General features: G+C 42.6%; 1 protein-coding gene across 7 annotated transcripts in view; it reads left to right on the plus strand.

The window, feature by feature from the left end:
- fat3a (FAT atypical cadherin 3a) overlaps positions 1-18,817 on the plus strand; it is a 241,524-nt gene extending 222,707 nt beyond the window's left edge. For 4 of the 7 annotated variants that reach the window (XM_049725605.1, XM_049725612.1, XM_049725608.1 and 1 more), the window contains 7 exons: positions 1,408-1,654; positions 7,168-7,321; positions 9,930-10,642; positions 11,133-11,246; positions 13,010-13,069; positions 14,076-14,111; positions 16,387-18,817. In XM_049725605.1, the coding sequence (XP_049581562.1) occupies positions 1,408-1,654; positions 7,168-7,321; positions 9,930-10,642; positions 11,133-11,246; positions 13,010-13,069; positions 14,076-14,111; positions 16,387-17,015 (1,953 nt within the window). In that variant the 3' untranslated portion in view covers positions 17,016-18,817. The remainder of the gene's footprint in view (positions 1-1,407; positions 1,655-7,167; positions 7,322-9,929; positions 10,643-11,132; positions 11,247-13,009; positions 13,070-14,075; positions 14,112-16,386) is intronic. The other 3 variants (XM_049725609.1, XM_049725610.1, XM_049725607.1) reach the window with 2 other exon arrangements.
- Positions 18,818-20,246: the final 1,429 nt, after the last annotated feature.

Raw genomic sequence — 20,246 nt, forward strand, 5'->3', positions numbered from 1 at the left:
AAGGCAGAACTTCGTACCATGTCTATGTAATGCAGAATCTGTGACTGTGGAAAATTGTCCCATTTTCCATGGAGTCTATAAACCAATTTAAGACTTAATTTAACCAAGTTTCTTTAGTAATTCAAATAATAAATGCCTACATAGACATTTTTTACAGCACTTGCTTTGGCAAAGTAAAACAAAAGGGTGGTTTTGGAAGAACACAACAATTTGGTGATGTGGTGCGGATAAAGGGACAACAGTACTCGAATGCATAGCTTGCCTGCCTCACAGTTCTGATGCTCTTTCTTTAACTAAGTACTCTGGTTTTATCTTATATTCCAAAACTATTAAACCATTTCTGAAACGTTCCTATAATGCCACTAACTCAAACATAGACGTCTTGATTAATTAAAAAAAAAAAAACACCACACAGATTGTGTTGATGTAAATGTTCCATTATGTTTTACATGCTTTCAATATGTCAACAGTACACCTAAATCTCAATTTTACTCGCTTCGATCCGACGTGACTTTCTGTCTAATGCGGTTTGGTAATGGACCCCAGATTTTTTTTGTTGTAAATACATTTTCAAGTAGTATTTTAAATGGATGATATAAGGACCGTATGAAGCTAAATGACCAGCGCTTTAACTACTGATTCGATGAATTTCCGTGACCTATTTAAAGGTGTTAGATAATGAGTGCTACAGTGTTAAGGATAGCTAGGATCGTTTTTGTTTAGGAAAGGGGGATGCTGGTGGCAACACCTCACCCACACAGTCACTCACAAGTCAAAGAGCGTAGCCGGACACGTGTCTGCTTTATTCCCTCTTCCATCCAATTCACATAGCATCAAATGACTTACTCAATCCGCCTAATATTGTCATCTGCGTATTGCTTCTCTTTTAATAAAATGTCAACAGATTCCAAAGTGGGTGACTAACGGCAAACGGACCCCTTCAACTGCCTTGCAACATGAGTGACCTAAATTAACGTAACAAAGGACCCCTTCGGCTGACTAAAAATATGCCTTTCTAAAAAAAAAAACAAGAATTCCTATACAACACGCTTTCAGGGTTAACACGATTCTCAAATTCTGGACCCCAAAGTCCGTGTAAAATCAAGATGTAGGTGTATGCAGTTTACATGTGTACAATTCCATGAATTTTAACACAAAATGTTCTAATTGTAACATGTTCAAAGATCAGAAGGCCCTCACTGTTCAAACTTATGGCATTTTCAAATTTGCCTCTGTTACCAGCACTACCTTTGCAAATGCACCGTGTTTAATTCCTCTAATGTCATGTATTGCAGAAAAAGAGGAAATTCAGTCAGCTGTCTCAAGACTGTAGAAGTTATGCCTGGATACTCACTGGGTATCTTAGTCTTAAGTTATTATCCTAACACTTGCCCACCATGGCTTCAGGTGCAGCATCCCACTTCACGCAGCCTCGTTGACTCCCAAAAGGACCCGAAAGTGCTTGAGGGCTTCCAAGGCTGCCTGGACTCGGTCATGCTGAACAACAATGAGCTGCCACTGCAGAATAAGCGGTCACACTATGCTGAGGTGGTGGGACTTACAGACCTCAAGTTGGGCTGCGTCCTCTTCCCTGATGCCTGTCTGCAGCATCCATGTCACAATGGGGGAAGCTGTATCAGCCTGCCTTCTGGTGGTGAGTGACAGCTACTGCAGACACTACAACACAAGAGCACAAGTTGCACAAACTTGATATGCTCAATCAAGTATTTGGTTTTGTTTGCATCAGTATATCTGATTAAAACTCATCACTCCATCATGATATTACTTTGCTTAAAGCAAGCTCCCCTCTCCCATATACAGTACAGTATACAATACACGTCATGTCAGACCAATTTAATACCTATACTGAATACAGCTTTTTAGCCATGATGAGGCAAAACAATTTTAAGTCCATTGAATAACATCTACAATACAGTAGACGTTTTAGCTCTCAAGACATTACATCTTGTAATATCGCAGAACTCTGTCAAACTCATCTTAAAACATTACCCATAACAATAAATGGCTTATAGATCATTTCAATTTGACACACAGTTTGGTGGATATTAATAGATATAATAATTATAATTATAATATTAATAATAGTTATTCTTGTAGAAAATTGCTTCTGGCTGTTTATTGCCTATACCAGTTGAAGCTTACTTCACACTTAACATAAAACAAAGCAAATATCCGAGCCTCCAAAAGCATACAATTGGGAAAACCACAGCGCTCTGAGTGGCGGTGTTGTTGTAAGCAACGGATATCCGAACACTAAGAGTGTCGCAACACATGTAGCCACTATCATAATGCTCAAACTGTATAGTCATTACCCTTCGCAACAAACAAATACTATATATAGTACTGAGAATCTAACAGAGGAGCTGATTCTTCACAACTGTCAGAATGAATATTATTCCAGGAGAAAGTGAAACCATCCATCCATCCATCCATCCATCCATCTTCTTCCGCTTATCCGGGGTCGGGTCGCGGGGGCAGCAGCTTTAGGAGGGACTCCCAGACTTCCCTCTCCCCAGCCACTTCATCCAGCTCATCCCGGGGGATCCCAAGGCGTTCCCAGGCCAGCTGAGAGACATAGTCTCTCCAGCGCGTCCTGGGTCGTCCCCGGGGTCTCCTACCGGTGGGACATGCCCGGAACACCTCCCCAGGGAGGCGTCCAGGAGGCATCCTGATAAGATGCCCGAGCCACCTCATCTGGCTCCTCTCAACGTGGAGGAATAGCGACTCTACTCCGAGTCTCTCCCTGATGACCGAGCTTCTCACTCTATCTCTAAGGGAGAGCCCGGACATCCTGCGGAGAAAACTCATTTCGGCCGCTTGTATCCGAGATCTCGTTCTTTTGGTCACGACCCATAGCTCGCGACCATAGGTGAGGGTAGGAGCGTAAATCGACCGGTAAATTGAGAGCTTTGCCTTTTGGCTCAGCTCTCTCTTCACCACAACGGACCGGTACTGGGTCCGCATTATTGCCGACGCTGCACTGATCCGCCTGTCGATCTCACGCTCTATCCTCCCCTCACTCGTGAACAAGACTCCAAGATACTTGAACTCCTCCACTTGGGGCAGGATCTCATCCCCGATCCGGAGAGGGCATTCCACCCTTTTCCGATCGAGGACCATGGACTCGGATTTGGAGGTGCTGACCCTCATCCCGACCGCTTCACACTCGGCTGCGAACCGTTCCAGCGAGAGCTGGAGATCACGGCCTGAAGAAGCCAACAGCACCACGTCATCTGCAAAAAGCAGAGACGCGATGCTGAGGTCCCCAAACCGGACCCCCTCAACGCCTCGGCTGCGCCTAGAAATTCTGTCCATAAAAATTATGAACAGAATCGGTGACAAAGGGCAGCCTTGGCGGAGTCCAACCCTCACTGGGAACGAATCCGACTTACTGCCGGAAATGCGGACCAGACTCTGGCATCGGTGATACAGGGACCGAACCGCCCTTATCAGTTGGCTCGGCACCCCGTACTCCCGAAGCACCCTCCACAGAACCTCCCGAGGGACACGGTCGAACGCCTTCTCCAAGTCCACAAAACACATGTGGACCGGTTGGGCGAACTCCCATGCACCCTCGAGGATCCTGCCGAGGGTGTAGAGCTGGTTCACTGTTCCACGGCCAGGACGAAAGCCACACTGCTCCTCCTGAATCCGAGGTTCGACCTCCCGACGGACCCTCCTCTCCAGCACCCCTGAATAGACCTTACCAGGGAGGCTGAGGAATGTGATTCCCCTGTAATTGGAACACACCCTCCGGTCCCCCTTCTTAAAGAGGGGAACCACCACCCCAGTCTGCCAATCCAGAGGCACTGTCCCCGATGTCCACGCAACGTTGTAGAGGCGTGTCAGCCATGACAGCCCCACAACATCCAGAGCCTTTAAGAACTCCGGGCGGATCTCATCCACCCCCGGGGCCTTGCCACCGAGGAGTTTTTTAACTACCTCAGTGACTTCGACCCCAAAGATTGGAGAATCCGCCTCAGAGTCTCCAGGCCCTGCTTCCTCAATGGAAGGCGTGTAGGTGGAATTGAGGAGGTCTTCCAAGTATTCTCCCCACCGACTCACGACGTCCCGAGTCGAGGTCAGCAGCACGCCATCCCCACTGTAAACAGTGATGACGTTGCACTGCTTCCCCCTCCTGAGACGCCGGATGGTGGACCAGAATTTCCTCGAAGCCGTCCGAAAGTCATTCTCCATGGCCTCACCGAACTCCTCCCACGCCCGGGTTTTTGCCTCAGCAACCGCCGAAGCCGCGTTCCGCTTGGCCATCCGGTACCTGTCAGCTGCCTCCGGAGTCCCGCAGGCCAAAACGGCCCGATAGGACTCCTTCTTCAGCTTGACGGCATCCCTTACCGCCGGTGTCCACCAGCGGGTTCGGGGATTGCCGCCACGACAGGCACCAACGACCTTACGGCCACAGCTCCGGTCGGCCGCCTCAACAATGGAGGCGCGGAACATGGTCCACTCAGACTCAATGTCCCCCGCCTCCCCCGGGACGTAGGAAAAGCTCTGCCGGAGGTGGGAGTTGAAGCTCTTACTGACAGGAGATTCTGCCAGACGTTCCCAGCAGACCCTCACAGAGCGTTTGGGTCTGCCAGGTCGGACCGGCATCTTCCCCCACCATCGGAGCCAACCCACCACCAGGTGGTGATCAGTTGACAGCTCCGCCCCTCTCTTCACCCGAGTGTCCAAAACATGCGGCCGCAAATCCGATGACACGACTACAAAGTCGATCATCGAACTGCGGCCTAGGGTGTCCTGGTGCCAAGTGCACACATGGACACCCTTATGTTTGAACATGGTGTTCATTATTGAAAATCCGTGTCGAGCACAGAAGTCCAACAATAGAACACCGCTCGGGTTCAGGTCAGGGGGGCCGTTCCTCCCAATCACGCCCTTCCAGGTCTCACTGTCATTGCCCACGTGAGCATTGAAGTCACCCAGTAGAACGATAGAGTCCCCAAAAAGAGCGCTCTCCAGCACTTCCTCCAGGGACCCCAAGAAGGGTGGGTACTCTGAGCTGCCGTTTGGTGCATAGACACAAACAACAGTCAGGACCCGTCCCCCCACCCGAAGGCGGAGGGAGGCTACCCTCTCGTTCACCGGGGTGAACCCCAATGTGCAGGCGCCCAGCCGGGGGGCAATAAGTATACCCACACCTGCTCGACGCCTCTCACCGTGGGCAACTCCAGAGTGGAAGAGAGTCCAGCCCCTCTCGAGAGGGCTTGTACCGGAACCCAAACTGTGCGTGGAGGCTAGTCCGACTATATCTAGTCGGAATCTTTCTGCCTCGCACACCAGCTCGGGCTCCTTTCCAGCCAGAAAGGTGACATTCCATGTCCCAAGAGCCAGCTTCTGCAGCCGGGGATCAGACCGCCAAGGTCCCTGCCTTTGGCTGCCGCCCAGCTCACATTGCACCTGACCCCTTCGGCCCCTCCCACAGGTGGTGAGCCCATGGGAAGGGGGACCCACGTTTCCATTTCGGGCTATGCCCGGCCGGGCCCCATGGGCGAAGGCCCGGCCACCAGACGCTCGCCTTCGAGCTCCGCCTCCAGGCCTGGCTCCAGAGGGAGGCCCCGGTGACCCGCGTCCGGGCGAGGGAAAACAAAGTCCATTTATGTTTTTCATCATAAGGGGCTTGGGTGAGCCGTGCTTCGTCTGACCCCTCACCTAGGACCCGTTTGCCATGGGTGACCCTACCAGGGGCATGAAGCCCCCGACAACATGGCTCCTAGGATCATAGGAGCACGCAAACCCCTCCACCACGATAAGGTGACGACTCGCGGAGGGGAGAAAGTGAAACAAACAGTTCAATTCTTGTGTACTCACTGTATATTTTTATAGATTTTGGAGTACATTATAATCCTATTTTTCTCATTGAAAATGTGTGGTTGTCCGTGGGGAGTATGAAATGAATTAAAGTCGTTTCATTCATTTCAATGGGGGGAAAGATGATTTCAGTGTTTTGAGTTGTGAAAATCGTATCTCAAGGCATCACTGTGCATTTCTCTAGATTTATTGCTACATTCAATCTTTTCATTAGTTTACTCAGGGTTGTGCAGATTAGTCGCTAATTATGTGTTTTTGGCTTGAGGAGAAGATAGAAGCAACAGGATTGTGCTAAATAAAGTTTTTGCCTCACCTTAATTGATTTAAAGACAAGGAAGCACATTTCATAAACTGAGCAATGCAATGAGCTTCATGTAACCAAAAGCACAATATCTAAAAGTATTAAAAGGACAGTAAAGCGAGAACAACATTGCTACTTATGTGATAGGACTGTATTAAAAAATTATGTCAGTACTACAATTCCCTCCTGGAAAAAACTCAGAAATGATTTAACAGTATTTAGGAACAGAAGAGCACATACTGACGCCCACTGTTTGGGCTGCATCCGCTTGATCAGCCTGACTATGTCATGGAAGGAAGCGATTACAATCTCCCCATTGGAAATCATTGTACAGACTATCACATAAAAATGTCCAGAAACAGCTATCAGTTGGCACCAAAATTAACATGGGCATCTCTACTTATGACAACTTCAACATATCACAAGGATTAGCCTCTCCGTGGTTGATTTAAGAGCAAGAAATGTGCAGGCTGTCTTAGCTCAAGTGCCTTATCACGTCTATTTGCTTTCACCAACACACACAAACACGACGCGTTTGTGCACAGCATGGGGCTTTATGGAAGCTGAATTGTTCATACGTCGTTATATAGTCAACTGAAATTGGTAAGGGTTCTTTTGACTTACATTTACCCTGAAGTCCACCTCCAGAAAACAAAAGTATAATTACCTAAAATCATTAAAAAAACAGATATTGAAAACATTAAAATGCCTTCTATTTCTAAATGGACAGCTTTTGTAAGTAATGAGAACTAGTAAATTGGAAACGCTAGGCTCCAGTGATATGTTGGACCCCTTTTTGGCCCCACTGTGAAAATCGAAGGAGAGTGCGGAATTATCCACCACATACAAAGAGGTTTGAGCTGTTGATTGACGATGAATAGATTATTGTTCCTCTTGTCATTTGTTAAAATTACAGCATTGTCACTCCTGAGACAAGTTCAATGACATTGTGCAACCTATGCTGTCTGCGAAATGCCTGAATTCTTAATTGTTTGTTTCTTTTTTGTGTCTGCCAGGATTCTCATGCAGCTGTAACCCCTTGTACACTGGTGGGCGCTGTGAAATCGAGATAACGGCATGTGTACCCAATCCATGTAAGAACGGTGGGACGTGTAAGGCTATCGGCAATGCGTTCCTCTGCAGTTGTAGAAGAGGCTTCATGGGTCTGACGTGAGTATCATGCCAATCAAGCTCTGAATCCTTTAAGAATTTGTTTGAGGGCTGTAACGATTAATTGTGTAACTCCACTCATTTGATTATAAATTTAGACAAACGTGATTAAACCATCGACTATAACAGAAGATGATAAATATAAATATGATGAGAATTAGGTAGATCTTAAATATCTTTATTATTTACTACAATGCAACAACACTGTGAATCAATTACAAGTGTTTGTAGATGAGGCTTTCTAAATCCTGCTGTCCTTGAATCCTTGGTGTATATTTTTCAGGTTCGTCGAAGGATGATGATAATTGCCTATTGCCTTGTCTGTGGTCCAAGATTGTTTTTAAAGATACAGACTTTTATTTTTTATTTCATGATTCCGCTAACTTACTTCAGTTCTAAAACCCTGCAATCAAAATCCTCACTTATATAGTTTTAATGAGAATCAACTGAACCTGCTTTATTTAAGGAGGGGGATCTTCAAACAGAACCAACACCTGCAGTATGTGTGCTGGGTCATCTGCCTGCATTCATTGGGTGAAATTGATGAGACCGACATAGGGATAGAGATAAATACAGCTCTAATGATCTAGTGGCTTTTTTTTCCCCCTCAATTTAGGGGTAAGGAGAGAGGCTCTTATGTTTGTTCAGTCACATTTAAAAAAATAATATTAATTAATTAGACACACATGTTGCATAGGACTAAAACATGGCCACAGCCATCACATGCTTGAAGATATTCGAAAATGTGTCAAGATTTTGCCTCCACAAAGTACTAACAGAAAATAATTGATTCACATTAGGTACAAATGGGCTAATCACAATAGAATATCAGCATTATGATTTGCAATTGAAGTTGTATAGTTTTGTGTGCAGATAATAATGATAATAATAATAATAATAAGCGCTTTATTCCGCCTCCGGCCCTCCCTGTGTGGACTTTGCATGTTCTCCCCGGGCCCACGTGTTTTTTCTCGGGGCACTCCGGTTTCCTCCCACATCCCAAAAACATGCTTGGTAAGCCAATTGAGCACTCTAAATTGTCCCTAGGTGTGAGTGCGAGTGTGAATGGTTGTTCGTCTCAGTGTGCCCTGCGATTGGCTGGCAACCAGTTCAGGGTGTCCCCCGCCTACTGCCCGATGACTGCTGGGATAGGCTCCATCACCCCCGTGACCCCCTTGGGATCAAGCGGTACAGATAATGGATGGATGGATAAGCGCTTTAAATTTTTAACCCAAATGTCTCACAATTTTATTTTGGATATATAGACTAATTTCCACATATTTAAAAAAAAAAAAAAGTAAATGTTTTCTTTCTGTGGCCACATGGGGGCAATATTACAATGTATATCATGGATCAGTGTTTGACAGGGACGGCTTCTCAAGCTATTTATTGATCACACCGTTTTCCATCTATTATTTCATAATGTGAGGCAATACAAGCTGCCAACAGACCTTTAATATAGTTTATTATTGGTTGTATAACCTGGTCTGTTTGATTAATCTGACTTTGTAAAACTTGGTCTTGAGTGTCTCCACCATTGAGTGTACTGTAATTTACTTTTTGACTATGTTGACCTCATTTAACATTAAATGAAGAAATACCTTCATGTCCACCATTTTAATAGCACCCAAATCTCGCTGTCTGATTTTCATATAGTCTCTGACTTCCCACAGGAAGAATAGAAGCTAAACAAATTAAATGGAAACAGTGACGATCCTACACTTATTTAAAATCGTAGTTTTTGTTTGCTTTTAGAAAAACATACGTAGCAAAAGTCATGATGCAATTGTTTTTCAGCAGCACATTACTTTCACTAAATACTGCCATTAGGATTGTATATAATTTAATCTCCATTCCATATTGGCCTTCACTGAAAATGGCCCCCAAAAAAATCTATTTACTTTAGTAACACCCAAGGTTATTATAGTTAACAGAAAAGCTCACAAAATAACCTTATTTATATATTTTTTAATCATCATGTTTGTCAACAGTTCCGTTAATTTTAGTGGTTATTGCACTGTTAAATTCACTTAAGCATAAAGGGACCGATTTTTGGGGCCACCACAAGTCTAACCCAAAGTGCAATCTAACTGTGTGCATGGGTTGAGTCTTAGAGCCACAGTTAGAAATGGGTGTTTGCGCCGTTGTGAGACTAAACACAGCCAACTTGAGCCCTGGCTAATTGATGCCCCGCGCCCCGTTTCCTTTAAATTCAGCACGCGTTCCACATGGCGGAAGTATAAGGAACTCGCTGGAGTCAGTGCAGGGTGATCATACGTTTAGAAGAAATTGCAAGAAGATCTCCCCTTTCAGATGTCGATTTGGCCACTGAGAAGTGGGAACTTTGAGATGATTGTGCATCTGTGTGTGACATCCCAGAATGTACTGTATGGTTGTGTACGTGACACGTTTTGGGGCAGAGCAGGTTCACAAGTTGTAACATGTTTCACAAACTTCCACTCAGGTCCATAAATATACTTTGACAATGAGAAATGAGGATTCAAAAACAGTTGATTATTTTATAAACTCATTTGTGCAGCCCTTGTTATTTATACATTCTACTCATACCAGTTTCTTCCCCTCTTTCCTCCAACCCTCCATCCTGCAGCTGTGAGAAGGATGTGAACGAATGTGACCACAGCAATCCTGAGGGGGAGTGTGAGAATGGTGGGATCTGTGTCAACACGCACGGTTCCTTCTACTGTAACTGCACTGCGGGCTTTGTGGGACAGCGTTGCAGCCTGCGGCCCGTTGTCGTCCCGGACATGCAAGCTGGGCACGCAGTAGTCGGAAAGGAGGAGTTGATTGGCATCGCCGTGGTGCTGTTTGTCATCACCACCCTCATCATCCTCTTCATCGCTTTCCGCAAGAAGGTCTTCCAAAAGAGCTACTCGCGAAACAACTTGTCGCTGATCCAGGACCCCGCCACAGCAGCCCTTCTCAACAAAGCCAATGGTGTTCAATTTAAGACCCTGCATTGCACAGCAGGAGACCCCATCAATCTTTATTCAGAGACCGGACTGGGGCCCACCGTGGTGGGAGCGGGTGGGATGATGGGACCTCCACAGGTCCCAGTCAGGCCCATGGCATACACTCCTTGTTTTCAGGCTGATCCAAGGGCAACATTAGAAAAGATGGTGGATGGGCGCACAGTGGAGCACACAGAGATGAGCACCTTTCACCCAGAGTCGCCACGGATTTTGTCGGGGTCCACCAGGAGGGGGGTTGTGGTGTGCAGCGTGGCCCCAAACCTACCCCCAGTTTCCCCTTGTCGATCAGACTGTGATTCCATACAAAAGAACCTGTGGTACAGTGATGACGGTGAGTGACAGTGATGGTGTCTGTGACTGTACGTACAGTTGATCTGAAAATCTAATTAGACTAGAGATGATGTACACCGAAGTTTGGTGAAATTTCAGAATGAACGAAAATGCTTTATAAGAGTTACTCGTGTACCTAATTTGACCTTCTCTTAACTCTTGAATATGCATATCCAGCTGTTCAATGTTTCAGTACTTTATGCACTTGCTGTTCTCTAACAAGAAGCTGAGCGGGGAAAAAAATCACAACTCCTTAACAAAATAGGACACCCAGTTCTAAAATATGCCTTTCTTTGACTCTTCCAGTCTTTCTCTTTCTGCTATGACACTTTAAGCTCAGTGGCCACTTCCCTCTGACATCATCTCACTTGAAGCCTTCAAAAGACAAAGTGCTTTTGCTCAAATAGGTGTCGAAATGGTGTTGTGATGTCAAAATGTGAACATGATTAAATACTGAGTATTCTAATTGAGCAAGTATCCTCTCTTTACAGGTAAGATGGTTGACATGGCCGAGGAAATAACTTGTCTCTCGGGGAGCAACAAGGGCAGTAATTCAGAGGTCCAGTCGCTGAGCTCGTTTCAGTCCGACTCCTGTGATGACAATGGTAAGATACGCCCTCTCTTCTTTTCAAGCTCTGTTAATGTTGGTCTCCTAAAATATTTTTGCTTGTTAAGACCGGGACTGTGTCTTTACATTGAAATGCAAATACAAATGCTTTCCCCATGGGTTTCATACATTGGTGAAATGTTTGGCTTACAATAGAACACTATTCACGTCTCTCGTGTGTCCTTGAGGAGAATAAGGATGAAAGAATGGATGAGGACAGTACAAGACAGGTGAATCATCAATGAAAAGAGAAGGAGGAATGGAAACATTTACTCCAACCAGAAGCTGGCTTCCCTTGTGTTATTTCCACAGCCAACTGTGTCTCATGCTTTATTTTTGCGGAGCTGCAGCTCACATAAAAAACCTGCTTCATGAAGTGCACAGCCACAGAATGAGTTTTCAGTGCATGGGGTTGTGCAGCCTTTGTCATAAACAAAATCATTCCTCTACAGCAGAAACTAAGCGTGCGGTTCTGACCCTGTAAACCAGGGGTGTCAAACTCATTTCTTTCGCAGGCCGCATTGTAGTCATAGCTTCTTTCGGAGGGCCATTATGACTGTCAACCCAAATAAATGTAAGCACCTCATATTATATACAGTAAAAGCTACAAAACAAACTGACAAATAACTCATTTTCAAATCAGACGAGTAAAAACTGGTCAAATATTTTAAAAACAGATATTATTAAAAGTGAAGACAATTTGCAATTCTAGTAATGACACACGAATTTGATGCACAATTTGTCTTCGCGGGCCACATAGAATGATGTGGCGGGCCGTATCTGGCCCCGGGGCCTTGAGTTTGACACCTGTGCTGTAAACAATGTGATATTGTTTTGATTGACGAAATTAGCAGTTGAAGTTAGCAATTGTTCATTTTCTATTCATCTAAATTGATTAAAAAGCAATAGTAGAAGCAGCATTAGGTTCATTTTACTGTACAATGATGATCCTTCTTTATTAAGTGTACTGATGCTTAGAGATGCCTCAAGCCATAATGGTAAAAAAATGTCATTATTCTTGTCGGACTGTCAAATGACATGTCCACAATGTCCGTACTGCTATTATAATATGAAGCAACCTCTACAACTGTAGAATATCTACAGGATGTTTTTTCTTTGCTTCTCACACTGATTTTGTGACATCAAATACAAGAATATAGTGAACCATCCTGCAACGGGGTTGAACAAACGTTTTGAGTCGTTTCCAAAGCACATTATAGTTGTTCCGACAACCAGCCGTACTTCCTGCAGATGAGGGTTTTTAATCTTTCACAGTGTGTTGTATGAAGTGCAGCCTTTATCTGGAGCTTTGCAGATGGCTTTGTGTCTTGGTTTGATTGTATTGCCTTGATTTCATGACATCACTTCATCGAGAGCCACAAGTCTCTGAACAGTTGTGATTCAGAAATGTCAACTTCATAGCCCATTAATTAAAAAGCATTCATTTTGACCAATTATTTCTGACATTTCAAGCCAATATAATTTTGCAGGTGTGTTGTTTTGCACCAGACGCCTCATTACATTTTCTTTTTATCTTTGATCCCTGAGGCTTTGTTTGTCATTTGAAGTGTTTAGTCATTGTGCATGTTTGTTTAGGAGGGTTGTTCAATTTTTATTAGTAAAAGCAAAAATGTGAGAGAAGTCTAGGTCAAGGCTGAAAAGGTAGTCTTCTATTCAGACAGGGATGGCAACTGATAGGATTTTGAGTGGATGTCCTAAACCATCACCATGAATTACTGTCTTCCTTTTTCCTTCCAAAAGCCTCCATAGTGACCGTCATTCGACTGGTCAATGACGCTGTCGACACAATCGAAAGTGAAGGTACCATGTCTCATCCACTTTGCATCTCACCTCTGACTATTCGACTCTTTCTTTCTCTAATTTGTGTTTTTCTTTACACTCCAGTTTGAGGAAAGCACAATTTGAACGGACAAATACGGCACAGCGTTCATCGCTTGAACTCTCATTACAAGTCCCTTTAAAATTAAAGATAGTGGCTCTGACCACACCACCACGCCCCTCTCCAAAACACGTATGCCTTAGGGAAGTAGCAGAACTATGATTTATTTTTGTTAACTCAAGTTAAGTCCAGCAAAAACAATAATTTAATCGTCAAACGTCTTTGAGACTGTAAGATTTGCAAGTAAGCATACTTTCATGTTCCCAAATGCTGACAAAAATTTATTAATTTGATTTTTATTGTATTATAGATTTGTATTCATAAATATGATTTATTCTTCCTGAATGAGGTATGCTGCCCAAGAACTTTCCCTTTAGAGTCTAGTTAGAGCCTCATAATCTGTGATTTTTCTTGTGTTAATAGGATCTAAAAGTATTGGGGCCCTTCAGCTGGTTATGACGGTGTGTGAGTTCAGATGATGGACATGTGTGAAAATATGGTTGATATTATGTTAATTTGTAATAGGTCATTGAAATGAGTCACTAGATTTATAATTTATTACCGTATTTTCCGGACTATAAGTCGCACCAGCCATAAAATGCGTAACAAAAAGTAAAAGACATACAAGTCGCGCTGGAGTTTAAGTCCCATTTTGGGGGAAATTTATTTTATAAATTCCAACACCAAGAACAGACATGTCATCTTGATAGACAATTTAATATAAAAATAGAATAGAAGCTGAATAATTGTGCGGTATGCTAACGTTACAAGACACAAAGAACAAACTGAGATCCTTCCTAGTATGTTAACATAACATATCAAGCAATGCTAATGGTGGCCTCGGACTTTAATGTATCATGCAAAAATCTCGTCACTTAAACATACAAATGTTTCAAACCTCTCATATGTTATTCTTCCATCTGACAGTGTCAGTCATGGACCAAAGTCAAACCTTCGACAGAGGTGAAAAATCTATCGACTGTATCTCTCTCTCTCTCTCTCTCTCTCTCTCTCTCTCTCTCTCTCTCTCTCTCTCTCTCTCTCTCTCTCTCTCTCTCTCTCTCTCTCTCTCTCTCTCCTGATGTATTCCTCTCCTGTGTCTCTCACCCTCGCTCTGTCTCTCAGCAAGGAGTAGACTTCATCTTCAGCTGTAGATATGTCTTACCCAAATGATGACTACTGACGAAACAGATTCATATTTTAAAAATGCCACGCTATCAGTCCAACCGTGACAACATTTTGTCTCAGGCAAGATAAGATGACCTACTTTCCATAAAGTTTGTTGCAAGCATCTGACCTTTTCTCTAGGACTAGCATCAGGCTAACGTTCCCATTTGACTAACGTACAAATACTGTACTCAGCAATTGCTTCATTAATCATTGTCCGACCGTCCAAACAGACAGAAGGAGTGAGGATGCAATTCTGTGACTTGGATGTGACCAGGCCCTCCAGCTTCACACTCCTTTGTGTTGTGGAACCAATTAAGTGCCTCAACACCCAAAAGTGCTAATCCTCAGTTCTGAAACCAACCAACTACCGTTATCCCTCAAAGTTGAAGAGCTCACAGCAGAATGAAATGATATGGAGATTTGACTGGCTAACCGCCTGCACGTCACATAGCCAGACAGTGACTTTTTAAAATGAGTCTACTCCTTGTATCTTTTTATCTATAAATACCCAGATGGTCTTTTTGTCATTGATAAATTCATATGACTCTTCTGAGCTCTATCCCCACTTCCCTCAGCTTGTTGGCTTGGCAGCAGAGGACAATCACTCATTTGTCATCCTTGTTTCTATCTTTTACCTGTCTTGCTTGTCCCCTTACTTACCCGTACTACAGCCACAGTACTATCATGTTGTTTGGAGTTGTTCCTCCATACCAGTGATTGTAATTGTGTTTAATGACATAGAAGTTCACATTCTCAATCATGCATTCTGATTTGATGCATGTTATTGTTTTTGTTTGCCATTTTTTTTTCATTCAATTTGCTCAATTGTTCAACTGCATCAGTCCAATAATAACATTATATTATTCAATCCAACATTCCATCATAATTGTTGAGAACTTTTCTCTTGAACTCCAAGACCAGGACTCCAGAACTCTGCTAATTTAAATAACACTGATCATTCTTTCATATGAGCTGCCCATAAAATGTGTTAACGGAAAAGCGACAAGGAGAACCATAATGTGCTACATGTTTAAATTAAGCCACCGTATAAAATGATTCTTTCAAGAGTCATTAGTATTCAAAACCAGAGGTATCATTTTGGCCAGACTTCACTTAAGAGTCTGTGTGTGAGGTTGTCAATCAAGACATTGAAAAGAGCACCATCATTTGCGTATCTGGGCATCTAGGGGTAATAAGACAAGGCTGATGTCAAATAATAAATAAATAGGCGAGGCGCTAATGACAATAGTTTGTCACCTTCATTGTTTTTTACATTTCGAATATTCTATATCCCAGACGTTATCAGACAGTTTTTGAGGAAAGCTACATTCTAGGATCTTGGTAATTTGTTTATTTGTAGAATATTCAAATCAACTATGAATTTAGAACATAAGATTATGGATGTACGATTGTTAAACTAAATTGCTCCTTTTTTTCTCAAAAGGTAAAGTAATGGACATGTTTTGTTTTTTCTAAATATCTTTGTCATTAAGAATGGTCATTTAATATTGCAAATATTTAGTTTACTCAAACTTTTAAGCTTATGAATAAGTTCAGGTGGATTTATAAACATAATAATTCACAGTATTTTGGAATTTTTACTTCAGCCTCCAAACTACTCCCTAAGGCACGCCAATAATTTTACAGGGCATCCTTGCGTCAACAAATGTGTGATGATACGACTGCCTCATCAATCAAGGAGATATTTTCCCATTTTTTTACATGCTATTCTAACATGTCAAAATGTTTCATGTGGATGTTTTTAACATGGCTTTTGTGCTGCAATTCCCATGAACCTGAGCATGCTGTGATCTTGCCCCTCAACGGTTTCTTGTGTGCATGCCACAGCAGTGTTCTATTAAGTGCTTGTCATGTAATTGACCTTCACCACATTTGTGTATTGTTGTCGCAACTGCTTGTGCGTGACACATCGAATGCATATCAATGGCATGTGTACTGCAGAGCTTTGTACTGTGGACAAGAGGGTGTTGGCAGTGCTGACTAATTCCATGATCCTTCACCTTCACATTCTAGCTTGTCACTAACCGTGTCCTTTTCTACTCTCCAGCATATCACTGGGACACATCAGACTGGATGCCAAGCACCAAACTGTCAGACATCGAAGAGGTGCCAGGCTATGAGGCTTCTCCCGGAGGCATTACAGTGGGCACCGCTGCACGACTCGGAGGAAGCACTCGTGAATTAGAGTCTGACTACTACCTTGGGGGTTTCGACGTTGACAGCGACTACCCACCTCCCCATGAAGAATTCTTTAGCCGAGACCAATTGCCTCCTCCGTTGCCCATCGGAGAGGATTATGCAGAGCCCCATACTGCCCTACCTGCTAACTTGCCAGTTTCCAAGGAGAGCACCTTGAGATCTGGTGACACTGGACATCAGCATGGCAGGCCTCATTTCCACCCCAGTCAATACTTGCCCCCCCATCAGATTCCAACAGGGGAGGCAGCACACAGGGACGTCAGTACTTCGGTGAGCGGAGTTGCCTCAAAAACTGGTGACAGCGGTGATTCTGTCGCTCTAAATATGCGGCTGTCAATTGGAGCATCATCAGCGTCGGACGTGTCGGCCCCATGTGGGCTGGATGACTCAGAACATGGCAGCAATTTTGATAGTATGGACGAACTGCGTCGAGGGGTCACCATTACCACTGAGTCGCAGCAACAAACAGAGGTGTGATTGATTGTATAATGACGTCTCATCAAGAAAACACAGTGGTGCAGAAACATCGCCGTATGGTAGGAAAATGCTTTTGAAGAAGTTCCATTGATCGATTAATACAACAATAAAAATATGAAAACAATGATAACATTGTTAAAGCATCATCCATTGTATTTCTGCATTGAATCACACGTTAAAAAAGTAATTCCTTTTTTTGATTTGCAGAAGAGAAGTGCCCTTTGTAATTCCACAGGATGTCATATGTAATGTCAGAATAATTGGATGGAGAATGTTGAGAAAGATTAATTCACAAGTGATTCATGTTTAGAAATATTATGAGGAAATGTAGAAAACAGAAAGGACACGTAAGTGAAATGATTGTTTGATTTCCTGCTGACTAACAGATGCCAAAGGAGTACTTCTTTCTAGAAACACAGACATCCTCCCCTAATACTGCCTTCCTGTTTTTTTTTATTGCACAATTTAAAGTGCTTGTACAGACTTTGTATGATAAAATAACCTGACTTGTAATCAGGTGTGAGGGAAAAAAAAATTTTTTTCTAAGAGACATGTATTTTATTTCATGTGGAATGTGCCCCCTTAAACCATGACTAGTATTGTATGAAAGCTAAGGGCTGCTGTTGTTGCTAATATACGTACATACTTTCAGTTAAGTTCTGTTATTTGGGACTCACACATCGAGATTCTCTTCTGAAGCACAGTGTCATCATTTATGAACATTAACATTTGAGTGTAGCTTTACGTATAAAGACCACACAGTACGTTTGGTGTAGTTTAGTTATCTTTCTCTACAGTAAGTAATTATTTTGTAGGGATGTGTTCCAAAAATACAATCCATCCATCACTGTGTGGCCGATGTGCTAACCAGCCGACCACCGTCCTGCCTCCAAAAGCAACCCACAATATTAAATCTGTGCAAATGGTCTGAGTAATGGTCATGTAATACTGCTGACGGACAAAGGAGGATAATAAACCAATAGAAATGCTTGCATTCTTTTGTTTTGTTTTTAGCTAATCATAAATAGGAAGAATTCTACTACAACAACAGTTTTTGGCAATAATATTTGAGCAAACTCACAATAGTTTTTTTATTCTATTCAATGCAAGTCAGATTGACATTTAATATTTACTAATGCAATTATTCACGCACTGCTGGAAAAGCACTGCGCCTAGTATTAAAAAAACAGTTCAGACTGATGAAAAGGTACTAAAAGAGATTAATTAATATGCAACTTGAGTGAGAATGTGAATTTAAGATCCATGTATGTTAGCAACCACAGGAAAACTTAGCTTCAGTAATTGTGTTTCATGAAATTGTTTGCTTTATGATACGTAAGTGATGTGCTGTTTTGTTGAGATATTTATGAGATGTTGTGCCACATTCATGAATCCTACGCCTTGGTAACAGTATTGATATCATTCTTATTCTTAAATTAAACATGCAAAAAATGGCAGTGCAACTGCTAAACTAAAAATGTGAATGAAAACTGTTGTCAGGCTCTTTCTACATTCTGTTTTGAATCATTGCTGCCATAGGATTCAGTTAAGCGAATTAGACACTTCCTTTGAGCATTTCAGTTGTCGGCCACTTGGCATCTTCACCATCCAGGTATTGACTGATCTAATTAAGCTTAAGGCTTTTAGTTGTAATAGATGTATGTTTGTGAACAAATTGTTGTACAGTGTACATAGCTGTTGTTATAATGCAGATTTTATAGGTATGAATTGTAACCTTTTTTTTATGAGCATGTGGAGAAAGAGGCATTCAATTAAATATCGTTGTTTTGATTTCTTCACAATCAGACTTGGATTGAATTCATTCCACATCAATGCAATACTACAGATGAATAGTGTTCAATCCACACAATGTAACAGATAAAAAAACTTATCCATTTCAGTGATTTGAAATCTGATTTTGACTGAATTTAATTTGTAATTAGTTTTTCACTGTCAAAATACTGTACGTTATCTACAGAAACTGTACAAAATGATTCCTGTATTCCTTATTTTGTATTCAGTTTCTACAAAGGTTTAGGGTCTTTGGATTGTTTGGGATCCAGTTTCAGACTGCAAAGTTTGCTTCTGTTGGCTCCATTCTCAGTTGATGATATTTGAAGCATTAGTCCTTTGCTTTAGAACTTGCAAATGCATTCGACAAAGTTTTGACCATCACATTGTATTATACGTAGGGTTCACCTCATTGAATTCCAATAGGAAAAACAAGTTTGTTGAGACACCTCAGACGAAACTGGCCCATAAAATGACATTGCAACGTAGATCACACCCAACTTCATATATCAATGAAAATTGTTGAACCTTTCAACATTTCGCCACATTTCAGGCTTCAAACATAAAATTTTTGTCAAGAATCAACAACAAGTAGGACACAATCGTGAAATGGAACAAAATTTATTGGATAATTTAAACTTTTTTAACAAATAAAAAACTGAAAAGTGGGGCGTGCAATATTATTCGGCCCCTTTACTTTCAGTGCAGCAAACTCACTACAGTAGTTCAGTGAGGATCTTTGAATCATCCAATGTTGTCCTAAATGACTGATGATGAGAAATAGAATGCACCCATGTGTAATCAAGTCTCCGTATAAATGCACCTGCTCTTTGACAGTCTCAGGGTTCTGTTTAAAGCGCAGAGAGAACCATGAAGACAAAGGAACACACCAGGCAGGTCCGAGATACTGTTGTGGGGAAGTTTAAAGCCGGCTTTGGATACAAAAAGATTTCCCAATCTTTAAACATCTCAAGGAGCGCTGTGCAAGCAATTACATTGAAATGGAAGGAGTATCAGACCACTGCAAATCTACCAAGACCCGGCCGTCCCTCCAAACTTTCATCTCAAACAAGGAGAAGACTGATCAGAGATGCAGCCAAGAGGCCCATGATCACTCTGGAGGAACTGCAGATAACTACAGCTGAGGTGGGAGTCTGTCCATCGGACAACAATCAGTCGTGCACTGCACAAATCTGGCCTTTATGGAAGAGTGGCAAGAAGAAAGCCATTTCTCAAAGATATCCATAAAAAGTCTCGTTTAAAGTTTGCCACAAGCCACCTGGGAGACACACCAAACATGTGGAAGAAGGTGCTCTGGTCAGATGAATCCAAAATCAAACTTTTTGGCCACAATGCAAAACGATATGTTTGGCGTAAAAGCAACACAGCTCATCACCCTGAACACACCATCCCCACTGTCAAACATGGTGGTGGCAGCAT

The sequence above is a fragment of the Syngnathus scovelli genome, chromosome 7 (genome assembly GCF_024217435.2).
Source record: "Syngnathus scovelli strain Florida chromosome 7, RoL_Ssco_1.2, whole genome shotgun sequence".
Classification (NCBI taxonomy): Eukaryota; Metazoa; Chordata; class Actinopteri; order Syngnathiformes; family Syngnathidae; genus Syngnathus; species Syngnathus scovelli.